Source organism: Macaca thibetana, chromosome 15, assembly GCF_024542745.1.
Source record: "Macaca thibetana thibetana isolate TM-01 chromosome 15, ASM2454274v1, whole genome shotgun sequence".
NCBI lineage: Eukaryota > Metazoa > Chordata > Mammalia > Primates > Cercopithecidae > Macaca > Macaca thibetana.
In genome coordinates, this window is record NC_065592.1 from 467,749 (window position 1) to 482,447 (window position 14,699).

A 14,699-nucleotide genomic window follows, 5' to 3' on the forward strand; every position below is an offset into this window, starting at 1 on the left:
ACGTACAGGGGCCCAGCTGCCAGTTCTGCCTGTGAGTAAGTGGGCAGAGGGACCAGGTGGGCCCGGGCCACCCTCTTCACTTAAATAAAGAGCTACTGTTCCCTGGCTCACCCGGTCCCCAAGGAATTTCCCTGAAAACATAGCCCAGCCTACATTCTGGCTCTGCCTCTGTTGGGTACTGGGCCAAGCGTCCACACGCATGAGCCTCAAGTGCACTCCAAGAGGGTGGTACATTGTTCCCATTTTCCAGATGGCAAAACTGAGGCTCAGAGAAGAGGAGGGACTGACCAAGGGCCATGCAGCTGACAGATGTGGGGCTGGGGTGACTGCCTCTTATCTGATCTCAAAGGGAACTCACGCGCAGGGCAGCTGCCACGGCCTGGAAGCTGCGTGGTGCCCAGCCAGCCCTGGGACCCTCATGCGTAGCCTGGAGCCCAGACAGGCCCTGGACCCAGGGAGGGCTCTGGCTGCCTGGTCTCCCGGGACACCCCCTCGCTGTGCGTGTCTCCCATGTGTAAGATGAAGGACGACCCAGGCGTGTTCTGGCTCTGGCCTGAGGGGAGCAATCAGGAGTCTCTGGGCAGGGGAAAGCTCCGTTCTGGTGCCGGCGTGCTCTGTTCACTTTCTTTTCTGGGTCTTTCAGCGACTCTCTCAGGCACCTCCTTCCTCTCCTTGCTGTGTCTGTCTCCTGCAGGGTCTGTGTCTTATGTCTGTCCCCAGGCACAGGCCCGAGGTAGCAGAGCATCACATGAGTGCTACAGCCCCTGGGGGCCGGCGGCTGGTCCTGCTGGTGGCAGCCGTCCACCCTGGCACACTGAAGGGGTTTGGAAGCCCCACATCAGTGACGGCTGAGCTGAGGACAGCATTAGCCTATGTGTCCTGGGTGCCACCAGCCAGGCTGCTTGGCAGGGGTCTGGGACCAACAGGGTGGGTGCTCCTCCCGCTGCTGTACTCCAGCTCTCAGGGGCTCCCCATCTGTCCCCTTGGCTCCCAGCCCCAGAGCAGCCCATGGCACACTCCCGCCAAAGTCCCAGGGATGGAAGGAAGACAGCTGATACAGGGAGGCCCAGGCCTGTTCCCAACTTGCCAGGGGCCGCCTCAGGGCCTCTGCCAGCCCATGAGCAAACATCCTGCCTGCTGAGTGTAGGACTAGGCCCCAGGTCAGGAGCTGGGCAGATCCATTTTGCAGCCAAGGACACAGAGGCACAGAGAGGCCACACAGTGCCACTGGGTAGAACCCTGGCTGGTCGGGTTCCAGAGCTGGAGTCCCCAAGGGAGGCCAGGGCACGAGGACTGTCCCGCCTGGGGAGGGAGCTGGGTCCCTACCTGGCTCTGGTTCAAAAGTCGGGTGACTTCAGGCAAGTCACTTCCATTTTGCTGTTTGTAGCAGGGGGGACCTGAACTGGCCCTTCCTTGAAGTCCTTTACAGCTTTATCATTTCCAGAACATTCCTCTCTTGGGAGAGTACAGGGGCACAGGTCCAGATGGGCTCTGAGTCAGCCAGAGGAGGCTTCACTGTGTCAGGCGCCATGGAGGGGTGGCAACTGGGGGACCTCAGTGTAACTGTCTGTCTCCGTGGGGTCAGACACTCCCCCTGACAGTGGGTGTAATGTCCTCATCAGGCCAGAAAGGACTAGGTCAGCAGAGGTGAGGGGCACACTGAGCTGAGCCAGGCCTTCTTCCTCCAGAGCCCACCCCACCTACTGCCTCCCCAGGGAGGCCGTCCACCGGCAGCAGCCGGGAGCAGAGCGGGTTGGAGAGACCTGGAGGCCGGCCTCCCTCCATGCGGCCCTGCTTCACCACCCCTCAATGCATGGGGTGCGGCCCGGGCCACAGGCCCTGCTGTGTGGGTCAGAGAGGCCACCGCCACGGGGATGAGACACAGGAAGAACCTCTCTCCTTGCTGGGGAGCGCCTGCACCACTGTCCTGTGCTCTGCAAGACATGGCCGTGACTGGCAGAAGGCCACCAGGATAGGCTGCCGTCACCGGCTCTGGCTGTCAGCACCCCGGTCCATGCCTCAGCTGGGGATGACTTAGCGTTCCCATGTGCGGACCCCATGCCGGGCGCCTCACCAGCACAAATGTCCTCCCTGCTCCCAAAACCTCTGCAGCCCCTCCCCACCACCCTGCGTTATAGACGAGGAAGTGGCTTGCACTGGGTCTCATTCCTGGCCGCTTTGTCAGTGTACGATTGAACGGGACAGCCAGGGCTGCCTGGGTGCAAGCCGCGGTACACACAGTCGGCACAATTTTCCCAGCTCAGCCCTGCTCCCTCCTGCCCCCAGGCCTCGGTCTCCCCATCTGTGAGGGGATGATGCCATCCCATTGATGACTCCAGAGCTGTCCAGGGGCTCAGGCAGGACCCTGGGACAAGAGATCTTGGAAGCTGTAAAGGGGCGTGGACCTGCCCCCCGGCCACCCCCTCAGCACTGCCCACCTTCTGCTGGTGGCCTTCCTCCCTCACTGCTGCCTCTTCCAGGAAGCCACCTGGATTTCAGGGAAGGCCCCTTTCTAAGTAGCCCTCACTGTTTACCCCACCCCACCTCTCCTGAGTGGCGGGCCCTGCCCTTAGGTCCCAGTGGACACTTACCTGATGTCATAGCCATGCATGTCCTTCTCCGGGCGCCCATGGATGATCCAGTGGGCCAGCTCCTGTCCACAGCCACCACCCAGCATCATTCCTGGCAGGAAGAGAAGTGCAGGGCTGCGGTCTGCCCCCCAGGGTCCCCCACCCATGTCCAATCCCATGCCCCCATCTCCACGGACAGCACAGACACTCCAAGCCCCGCTCTCCCCAAACCTTGGGTGCTGCACGCCTCTCGACTGGACTGCTGCCGGACTGGACCCTGGCAAAGGTGCACTCTCTGGGGAGCAGGAGCGGCTGGACTCCCCAGCCACTCTTGTCCCCACCACTGTCAGCGGCCACAGGGCTCCTGTGCCCACCTCCCCCAGAGCTCTGGGAATGGCAGGACCACCCTCTTGGGGGCCAGGAGGACTGCTGCCCGGACTCACCGGCGCTGTTGAAGCCGCAGCCCAGGAAGAACCCTCGCAGCTCAGGTGCCTCCCCCATCAGGGGCTTGTGGTCGGGCGTGAAGGATTCTGAAAAGGAGAGAGAGGCCCAGAGTCCCTTGCAGTGCACGCACTCTTGGGGTGGGGTCTTCCCAGAGAGGAGTGATCAGGCAGGGGTCTGAAGGTGCCCCTCCACCCAAACCCTCTCCCTCCTCTAGGCCCTGTTCAGTGGCACTTCCTCATGGGGGCCTCCCCGCTGGCTCCTGCCCTTGTTCTCCGAGCCCCTCCATGTGTGCTGCCGGAAGCAGCTGACGGCCACCTGGCTGGGTTCTGCCTGGTGGGGTCCCGGTCTGTCTTGTGACCTTTGTCCTGCCGACAAGGAGCCCTTCTCTGACCCTGGAGACCACGCCGCGGCTCCCCCACTGCACCATCGTCCTGCTGTGTCCCTGCCAGAGACTGGTCACTCCTGCCCACTGGACCTTGAGAGGGCAGGGACCAGTTTTCTCACTGCACATGCCCCGGCCTAGCACAGGGTCAGAGCCCAGCAAGTGCAGGTGCTTGATAAATGTCTGTTGAGCCAACAAAGGATCCGAAGTTCTGCGGGGGAGGAGACCAATGTCCTGCTCCGGCGGTCACCGCTGAGCCTCAGACAGAGGCCAGGACACGGTGGGACAGGAACCCTGGCTCTCTGTGGCCACAGTCCTGGATTCAAACCCTGCTTCACTCCTTCCTAGCTGTGTGGCGTTGGACGAGTCACTTTGTCTCTCTGAGCAAGGCTTAGTGTCCTCGTCTATAAAACTGGGATAGCAGAAGCTCCTTCAGAGGGCTGTGTGCTTGCCAGCCTACAGACATTCATGTCCTGGGCCTGGCCCTGGGAGGCAGTGCTGAGCAGCACATGTCCCAGCCCTCGAGGAGCTGACGGAGGGAGGGAGCGAATACTTACATAAGCAAAAAACAGACGTTCTGGTAAAGAAAATACGAGGAGCTGAGGGCCACGCGTCACGGACGTGCCGGCTGCTGCTGTTGGCGCCCTAGCACCACCCCGTGTTAGATTCTAGATGAGGAAGCAGCCGGCCCTGGCCTGAGGGACCCCAGGGCACCAAGTCTGGGGGGCCATCCTCTGCATGCAGACCAGAAGCAAGCGCCGTCCCGCTCCCTGGAGGGCGATCAGGGCCCCCACGCTAGGAGCTGAGGGGGCAGAGAGCCACGGGGAGCCTGGGCTGAGAGCCTGGCCAGGAGAGGCAGAGCTCCTTGAAGGGGCAGAAGGTGGCAGGGCCACTGCAGGGGAGGGTGGAGGAGGCAGGCGAGAGGGGCAGGGCCCTAGGTGGAGGGCCTGGGTTATCAGGGCAGAGGGCAGAGGCCGGAGCAGCCATCTGGGTGAGAGACAAGGAAGATTCCAGAGAAAATGATGATGAGGCAGAAAGAGTGAGCTGAGGCTGGGTGCAGTGGCTCATGCCCGTAATCCCAGTACTTTGGGAGGCCAAGGCAGGTGGATGTCTGGAGCCCAGTTCAGGACCAGCCTGAGCAACATAGTGAGACAGGATCTCTACAAAAAAATCAAAAAATCATCCAGATGTGGTGGAGTGAGCCTGTAATTCCAGCTACTCGGGAGGTAGAGAAGGGAGGATGGATGGCTTGAGCCCAGGATGTCAAGGCTGCAGGGAGCCACAATCCAGCCTGGGTAACACAGCAAGACCTTTTAAAAATGGGGGTGGGGGAGGTAACCTGGGCTGGGTTTGGGGATGGCCCAGGGAGCACTTTGGGAGGGCTGGAACTATTTCCAGGCCCAGGGCGGGCAGGAAAGAAGCTCTGAACAACCTCACAGGGCATCTGCGGGGAGCGCTAACAAGAGCTAGCAAAGGGGCAGCTGCAGGGAACAAGGGTCTCTTGGATGTTTCACAAATGACTCAGGCGGGTTGAGCAACCCGAGGACGCATGGGACCTCCAGGCAGCATGGCCAGGGGCCAGGCCTGCGGCTCCCACCCTGACCTTGGTGAGCTCCACCATCCTGGAATGAGAGCTCTGCCTGCCCTCTGGGGCGCTCCCTAAGTCACGGGGGCCTGGGACTTCCCTGCTCTTTTCTGGAGGCCAAAGGCCATTGGCCATGCCTGGCAAGGAGAAATGCTGATTCCCCACCAGTCTCCCATCCAGCCGACAGACCAGATCCAAGATGTTCTCGCCTGCACATCTTCCCCAGAATAGGGCCTCGTGGGGAGTACCGGCTCCCCAGGCTAATTAAAACGAGACAGAGGAAGAGAAAGAGAGAGATAGACAGAGAGACGCCTGGGGTTATCTGTGCTCCTGGGCTTCTTCCGGGCCTGTGTTTCTCGCTGCCAGACCCACGCAAGCTGGGGGGGTTGCAGGGGTGGGGGCAGTGAGTCACGGTCGTGTGCTCCCACCCTGCACGCTGCCCCGGCCCCTGGGGGCTCCATCTGCTTCTCCCTGGGGCTGCACTTCGCGTGGAGCCTAATCCACGAAAGTAGCCCCTGCCGGCGGCTGAGCCGATGCTGAGCGTGCCAGGACAGAGGGGGCTGGACGCTCCGGGGGGCCACAGCCCTTCTGTGTTGGGACTCTTCCCTGTCTTTAAGGTCGTCGTCTGCTCCCTGAATGGCCCGTGGAAGTCCCTGGGCCCCCCGCTTCGTGCCGCCCCACTCTACTCAAATGCTCTCTACAGCTGCTGGCCCTGACCCACGCCCTGTACCGCCCTGTGGCTTCTCGTCTCTAGGCCACCCTGCCAAGTCGGTGCTCCGTCACCATCTCACAGATGCACCTACTCCGGAGGGCACCCACTCCAGTGCCCTTCACTCAAGGCACAGAGGGACTCACCAGGCTTCTGACACTAAGCTTCCCTGGGGGCAACACTGTGTTTCTCTGAACCTCTCTCCCGGCCCTGAAGTGGGGCCAGAGCTCCCCCTACCAGGAAGCAGTGGGGAACACTCGTGTGATTCTGCTGGAACCCCGATGTGGGCGAATCTCTGTGCCCACCTGGTGCTCCCCTGCCCAGATCAAGTATCCACGGCAGGCCCAGCGCCATCTCGCCCTCCGGGGCCGGGCTGGGCTGCCCCTGCTCCTGGCCGCCTGTCTGTGTCCTCAGGCTGTGGCCGCCCAGCCACTCCATGCCTCCTGTGAGAGCACCCACCCACGGGCTGTGGTCAGTGACTTGCATTGGGTCTCCCCTGCCAGAAGGAGGGCGCTGGCCTGAGTGGGCCTGCCTCGGGCACAAACGAGGTGCCACTTACTGTAGAATGAATGCCCTCATGAAGGAACGCCGGTGCTCTGGGGTCACTGGTAGCTCCCGGGCTGCCCCACACTCAGCTTGGGGACATCTGGCTCAAAGTCCTGTGGCTATAAATACCAGGGTGCCAAGGCCAGCTCCAGCCCCTGCTGCCTCCCAGAGAGGGCACCTTTGCCAGGGCCCAGGCCAGCAGCCTCAGCCCCACACCCGCCCCCTGGGGCAGAGCCTTCCGGGCTCCCCAGGCCAGCAGGGTGGGGCAGGGCTGCGCTGCGCTTCGGATGACCCACGTGGGGCATCTGGGAGCTGAGCCCACCTTTTTGCTCCCGCCTCCTCCAGCTCAGTTCTCCTGGGGCCAGCGAGGAGGGCCAGAGTTAGGGGAATCTTGGCACAAGAGCCTTCCCCCGCTGAGCTGGCCTCCGGGTGCAAGCCGCCAAGAACAGTGGGGAGGCCAGCAGCATGGGGTCCTGGCCAGGGCAGTGCTCTCTGGGAGCGGTGGGGGCTGGGGCTGGAGGCAGAACTGGGACTCACAGCTGTATAAGCCTTGCATCAGGGAAGGTCTCAGCCCTTCCATTCCTCACTCGGCCTCACAGGGTGCTGGGATGCGGCCCGCTATTCCCATTTTACAGATGAAAACACAGAATTCCAGGGAAAAGTCGAGTCTAGGGATGAAGAAGCCCAGGTGGGGAAGCCAGGACGAGTCACACTTGAGGCAGGAGGAGGCCCTGGCCTCGTGCTTGGGGCAGATGGTGGCCCTCGCGAAGCCCAGGCCTCTCGCCCGTATTGAGGAATAAAGGCCACACTTAGCACCCAGGGCTGCTGGAGTCATGCAGCCAGAGGGCCCGGGGACAGCCCTGGGTCCCCTGTGGGACACAGGCTGGCCTCAAGGGGCATCACTACCAATAGTCGTCAGACGAAAAGACCCACGGACGCCCACCCCAGCTCCGAGGCTCTCACTCACCAGGGCCACAGACCGTGGACTTGATTCCTGTCTTCTCCAGCACAGGGACCCGGTTGATGGCACCTTCAATGTGCTGGGTGAACACCTCCCAGTCCAGGTCAAAGAGGCCGAAGGCAAACTTGTCTGACACCTGCCAAGGCAGCGCAGGGGGAGTCTCCTTTATCCCCAAGAAGGCCATGCGTCCCCATGCAAAACCTGCCTTGTGATGGCTGCCAGGCCAGCCTCTGCTGAATCAGATGCGTTAGAGGGCTGGTGGTCACCCACACGTCCCGGCAGTTTGTCTCCCCTACCCACCAACCCATCAGCAAGGCCTGTCTGCTCCCCCTCCCCACCCCGGCCCAGGCCTCCACCCACTCAGCCCTTGATGGTTGCTGTGGCCTCTGGCTGGTCACCCTATTCCCCACCCTCCCTCAGTCCACTCCCGTAGATCCCACCATGCCCCTTCCCTACTCACAAGCCTCTTCTGGCCCCCTGCGGCTCATGATGGCCCCAAAGTCCTGCGGGTACCAGCCTGCCTACCTCTACCACTGGGCCCGCCACCCTGACTTCCCGCGGCTCTTTGGGAAGAGCAAGCTTGTTTGAGCTCGAGGCCTTCACCCCTCAGTGGCGCAGTTCTTTGCCCAGACCTGGTACGCTGGTTTGTGGTCTCGGTACAGGGCTCTGCTTGGATGTCCCCTCCCTAAAAAACCCTGCCCTGACCACCCATCTAGAGGATATCCTTCTGCTCTAGTCTCTCTTGGCTGATCCTTAACCTGCTAATTTTATTCAGTGCATGATCGCCTTCCAGAATTTCATTCCTTATTTGTTTGTTTGTTTGTAACAGAGTCTCGCTCTGTCGCCCAGGCTGCAGTGTAGTGGTGCGATCTCGGCTCACTGCAACCTCCATCACCTGGGTTCAAGTGACTCTTGAACTCAGGCCTCCCAAGTAGCTGGGATTACAGGTGCCCGCCACTACTCCTGGCTAATTTTTGTATTTTTAGTAGAGACGGGATTCCACCATATTGGCCAGGCTGGCCTCAGACTCCTGACCTCAGGTGATCCACCTGCCTCAGCCTCCCGTAGTGCTGGGATTACAGGTGTGAGTCATCTTGCCCAGCCGTTTGTTTGTTTATTGTATGTCTCCCCACCAAAATACAGGCATCCAAAGTCAGGGACTTCCATCTTCGTTTCCCTCTTTCTCCAGAAATTAAAGCAGATTTTAGCCCAAAGTAGCCACTCAGTAATTCCATGTGTGGACTAAATGCATACACACATAGAACGGGGCTGCAGGGCTGCCCTAACCCCAGAAGCTGCCCAGGGAACAGCCCAGGCCAGGGGAGATGTTGTTGCAGCAGCTGGCTGGGAGGGCAGTGTCATTTGCTGAAGGACATGGGACTTGTGTGCTCTCATGCCCTTCTGAGGTCATCACTGCACACTGTGCAGCCCTTCACTGTTGGTGTTTTGAGGCAAAGCCCTCCAGCTGCCCCAGTTCTGGATTTGACTGCCTGCCAGGACCCTCAGGGTAAGAGCAAGATGGCTTTGAGCTTGGTGGGGCCGGGGACCTGCCACTTCTCGGGTGTTCCTCTGAGGAGCTTCAGGAGGCTGGTCTTCCTGAAAGAAGCCCTCTCAATGCGGAGATGCAGCCCTGACTCCCTCCCATTAACCCAGGGCCCTGGCATCTTACCTCCTCCCAAAAGATGGGGTTGGCCTCATAGCCACCCACAGACAAGGCATCCCCTTGGAGGCGGAGGTAGACGGAGGCATCGTGATCACGGACGTTGGGCATGTTCTGGAAGGCAGAGAGAGAGGCTTTGGCATCAGCCAGAACTGGGTGGGGACTTGGTTCCCCATGCCCCATGGTGGGCCAGCACCTCCACCCAGGGTCACCAGCCCAAGATGGTCCTCCTCGTTGTAGGACCCTGAGGACAGGGTGGACACGGGGTCTTGAGTTACACACAGTGAACAGGTCACTGCCATTCAAGCCTGTCCTTCTCCAAATCCCACAAAATAACAGCAAAAGGGGAAGAAGGAAGAAGGAATGGATGGAGGAAGAGAGCGAGGGAGGGAGGGAAGCAAAACGTATAACCCACAAAGATGAGAGAATAGGCAGAGGCAACAGCAGAGGATGGATGGGAGATTCCAACCAACCCTGGAGGATGCAGAGTAGATGGAGGAGCGGTGAGCCTTAGCTGGGGCTGGAGGAGAGGGAGACTGAGCAAGACAAGCCAGTGTGCCCCTCCTGCCTCCTCTTGAATCTTCAGAGCTACCCCAGGTTCTTCTGCAGGGGGTAATGTGCTTGCTCATGTACGGAAGGATCTTCCCCTGGAGATGTGGGTCCTGAGAGGCTCCAGACGTGGGGAGAGTGGACTGCCATCCCCCCACCCCCCATAGCAGATTAGAGACTCTTCTGTGAGACACTGAGAGGCCCAGTGAAGACTTGAGATGCTGACACCAGGGTCCCCCTAAAAGAGAAGGGCTTGCCGCCCAACTTTCCTGAGAGGCTCTCCAGTCCTCCCCTCCAAGCCTCCAATCAGACTGCTGCTCACTCTCTCATAAAAATAAAACCACAGGGTCAGACACGGTGGTTCACACTTGTAATCCCAGCACTTTGGGAGACTGAGGCAGGCAGATCACGAGGTCAGGAGATCGAGACCATCCTGGCTAACACGGTGAAACCTCGTCTCTATGAAAAGTACAAAAAATTAGCCGGGCGAGGTGGCGGGCACCTGTAGCCCCAGCTATTCGGGAAGCTGAGGCAGGAGAATGATGTGAACCCGGGAGGTGGAGCTTGCAGTGAGCTGAGATCACGCCACTGCACTCTAGTCTGGGAGACAGAGCGAGACTCTATCTCAAAATAAATAAATAAATTAATTAATTAATTAAATTACATTAAATTAAATAAAACCACAGGCCGGGCGCAATGGCTCACGCCTGTAATCCCAGCACTTTGGGAGGCCAAGACAGGCGGATCACCTGAGGTCAGGAGTTCAAAACCAGACTGGCCAACATGGTGAAACCCCGTCTCTACTAAAAATACAAAAAATTAGCCAGGTTTGGTGGCACATGGCTGTAATCCCACCTACTCAGGAAGCTAAGACATAAGAATCTCTTGAACCTGGGAGGCGAGGGTTGCAGTGAGCCAAGATTGCGCCATTGCACTCCAGCCTGGGCAACAAGAGTGAAACTCTGTCTCATAAATAAATAACCACAAACCACAACAAGAACATCAGGAATACAAGAAGATGGTGTATTAGTGTGTTCTCACACTGCTAATAAAGACATACCCAAGACTGGGTAATTTATACAGGAAAGAGGTTTAATGGACTCACAGTTCCACATGACCGGGGAGGCCTCACAATCACGGTGGAAGGCAAATGAGGAGCAAAGTCACGTCTTACATGGCAGCAGGAAAGAGAGACAGCATGTGCAGGGGAACTCTCTTTATGAAACCATCAGATCTCCTGAGACTTATTCACTACCACGAGAACAGTATGGGGGAAACCACCCTATGATTCAATTTTCTCCACCTGGTCCCACCGTTGACACATGGGGATTATTATGATTCAAGGTGAGATTTGGGTAGGGAGACAGCCAAACCATATCAGAGTGAAAGACAGTGCTATGAAAAAGGAATCTAAGATGAAGAAAGAGGTCTTTAAATGAGATATGATAGTCAAAATTTACAATTCAACAGAAGAGCCAGATAAGGCTGGGACCATCATCCAGCGATTAGGCTAAAAGAAAAAGACTACAAAACAGAAATCAGGAGTGGAAAAAAATAAGAAAATCAGAAGGTCCATCTTGAAAGTCCAATCTCCATTTTACAGGGGTTCCAGAAAGAAAAGACAGAGAAAAATGGAGTCAAGGAAAATGTCAAAGCAACAATCCAAGAAGAGTCCTCAGATTGAAAATCACGCATTCATATGGAAGGGCCCAAGAGTGCCCACCAAGCCCTGGGTCTGGACAGAGGCCTGCATCAAGGCCACGCCATGGGAAACTGGGTGGCCAGGACACAACACTGGGTGGCCAGGAGGGCCATCAACAGGGGACCGCATTGCTGGAGGCTGGAAGACATGGAGCAGATTCTTCAAACGTCTGATGGATGTTTTTCAACACAGAATTCTAGATCCTGTCAAGCCATCAATCAAGTGTAAGAAAAGAATAAAGGCTTTTTCAGACATTTATGAACACAAAACATGTACTTCTCACATACTCCTTTGCAGTAAATGGCTAGAGAACACACTGTGACAAAAGGAGGAAAATAAACCCAGAAAGAATAAAAGCTATGGCTCCAGGCAGGGAGAAGTAAAGAAGGCCCTGGAGTGACAGCATAGACCACACAGTGGCCAGTCTGAAAGGGAGCGGAAGACCTGAAGGCAGCAGGAAGTCCTCCAGGGGAGGGAAATGGGACTTAGAGGCATTAGGTGGTTTATCTGATGTGTATGCATAGTCAGAAAATAATATCAATAGGTGTTTGACAGATCCCTTGACACAATTGGGGAAAAATAGTGACAGTTATGGACACACATGCAAATACCCTCAACAAAACAATAGCAAACTGAATCCAGCAACATACAAAAGGGATGATACACCATGGCCAGACTGAACATGGTGGCTCATGCCTGTAATTCCAGCACTTTGGGAGGCTGAGGCGGGAGGGTCACTTGAGGTCAGGAGTTCAAGACCAGCCTTGGCAACATGGTGAAACCCCATCTCTACTAAAACTACAACAACCAGCTGGGTGTAGTGGCACATGCCTGTAATCCCAGCTACACAGGAGGGTGAGGCAGGAGAATTTGCTTGAATCCAGGAAGCAAAGGTTGCAGTAAGCCAATATCATACCACTGCACTCCAGCCTGGGCAATAGAGTCTCACTCTGTCTCAAAAACACACGACAAAACAAAACAAAACACCATGGCCAACTGGAATTTATCCTAGGAATGCAAGGTTGGTTTAATGTATGAAAACCAAACAATAAAATACACTATATCAACAGAGTACAGGACAAAAACCACATAATCATTCCAGTAGATGCATAAGAAGCATTTGGCAGAATCCAACATCTTTAATGATTAAAAAAAAAAAAAAAAAAAACCTCAACAAACACTTAACAAACTTGGAAGAAGGGAACTTCCTCAAAGTGCTGAAGAGTATCCACAAAAACCCACAGCGAATGTCATACTTGAAGGAAAAAGAATGACTGATTTCCCCCCAAGATCAGGAATAAGAGAAGGATATCCATTCTTACTCCTTCTACCCAACATTACATTGGAGGTTTTAGCCAGGGCAGCAATTAGGCAGCAAAAGTAATAAAAGACACCCAGATTGAAAAAGAAGAAGTAAAAATATTCCTATTTGCAGATAACAAGGTCTTGTATATATAAAATCCTAAGGAACCCACTAAAAAACTACTAGCTCTCCTCTCTCTCTCTCTCTCTCTCTCTCTCTCTCCCTCTCTCTCTCTGTCTCTCTCTTTCTCTCTTTCTTTCTGACAGAGTCTCACTCTATCACCTGGGCTGGAGTGCAGTGGTGCCATCTCAACTCACTGCAACCTCCACCTCCTGGGTTCAGGTGATTCTCCCACCTCAGCCTACCGAGTAGCTGGGATTACAGGCACGTGCCACCACGCCTGACTAATTTTAGTATTTTTAATAGAGACAGGGTTTCACCATGTTGGCCAGGCTGGTCTCGAACCCTGACCTCAAGCATCTGCCCACCTCAGCTTCCCAAAGTGCTGGGATTATAGGTGTGAGCCACTGGGCTCAGTCAAAAAACTAATGTATTTCTATACACTAGCATTGAATAATCTGAAAAGGAATATAAGAAATAATTTCACTTACAATATCATCAAAAATAATAAATACGCTTAGGAACAAATTTGACAAAAGTCTTTCTAAAAACTAGAAAATACTTTCAAAAGAAATTAAAGAAGATCTAAATAAACAGAAAGACATTTCATGTTCATGAAATGAAAGACTTATTTTTGTTAAGGTGACAACACACCCCAAATTGATCTATGGCTCCAACACAATGCCTGTCAGAATCTCAGCTAGTTTCTTTGAAGAAATTAAATAGCTAACCCTAAAGTTCATACAGAGATGCAAAGGACCAAGAATGCTCAAAACAATTTTGGAAAGGAAAAACAAAGTTGGAGGATTCACACTTCTTGATTCCAAACTTACTGCAAAGTTACATAATCAAGACAGTGAGGTACTAAATAAGGATAGACCTACAGATCAATGAATTAGAATTGAGAGTCAAGAAATAAACCTTCTTCTTCAGAGTTAATGATTTTCAATAAGGGTGCTAAGACAATTCCTAGGCCGGGCGCAGTGGCTCAAGCCTGTAATCCCAGCACTATGGGAGGCCAAGACGGGCGGATCACGAGGTCAGGAGATTGAGACCATCCTAGCTAACATGGTGAAACCTCGTCTCTATTAAGAAATACAAAAAACTAGCCGGGCGAGGTGGCGGGCGCCTGTAGTCCCAGCTACTCGGGAGGCTGAGGCCAGAGAATGGCGTGAACCTGGGAGGCGGAGCTTGCAGTGAGCTGAGATCCGGCCACTGCACTCCAGCCTGGGCGACAGAGCGAGACTCCGTCTCAAAAAAAAAAAAAAAAAAAAAAAAAAAAAAAGACAATTCCTTGGGGGAAAGCAGACTTCTCAAAAAATGGTGCTGGGCCAACTGGATAGCCACATGCAAAAGAATGCAGTTGGACCCCTACCTCACACCATGCACAAAATTTAACTCAAGATGGATTACAGACATAAGTATAAAAGCTAAAACTATAAAAGCCTTAGAAGAAAATATTAGAAGTAAATCTTTATAGTCTTGGGTTGGGAAATGTCTTCTTAAATATGACACCAAGAGCACAAATGACAAAAGGGGAAAAAAAGAGATGAATTGGACATTATTAAAATTTAAAACTTGTGCTACAAACCATACCATAAATAAAAGTGAAAAGGTTATGTATGACTTCTGGATTCTGAGAGAAAAAAAGAAAGTGAAAAGACAACCACTGAATAGAAGTTTCAACCACTGAATAGAAGAAAATGTTCATAAATCACATACATAATAAAGGACCTGTATCTAGAATATTTAAGGAAATCCTACAACTCAATAAAAAGATTTTTTTTGAGTCAGAGTCTCACTCTGTCGCCCAGGCTGGAGTGCAGTGGCGCTACCTTGGCTAACTGCAAGCTCCGCCTCCCAGATTCACACCATTCTCCTGCCTCAGCCTCCCGAGAATCTGGGACTACAGGTGCTGCCACCACGCCTGGCTAATTTTTTGTATTTTTCATAGAGATGGGGTTTCACTGTGTTAGCCAGGATGGTCTTGATCTCCTGACCTCATGATCCTCCTACCTCAGCCTCCCAAAGTGCTGGGATTACAGGCGTGAGCCACTGCACCCAGCCAAGCAAACCTATTCTTAAATGGGCGTAGTGTCTGAGTAAACCTTTCTCCAAAGAAGATATACAAATAAATCAATAAGCACACGAAAAGAGGCTGCACATCA

The 14,699-nt window shown here is 54.7% G+C and overlaps 1 protein-coding gene across 1 annotated transcript in view; it reads right to left on the bottom strand.

Moving 5' to 3' along the window:
• SARDH (sarcosine dehydrogenase) overlaps positions 1-14,699 on the bottom strand; it is a 76,070-nt gene that overhangs the window by 48,083 nt on the left and 13,288 nt on the right. Inside the window, 4 exon segments of the mRNA XM_050759819.1 lie at positions 2,592-2,682; positions 3,014-3,100; positions 7,204-7,333; positions 8,867-8,971. Of these exon segments, the coding sequence (XP_050615776.1) occupies positions 2,592-2,682; positions 3,014-3,100; positions 7,204-7,333; positions 8,867-8,971 (413 nt within the window).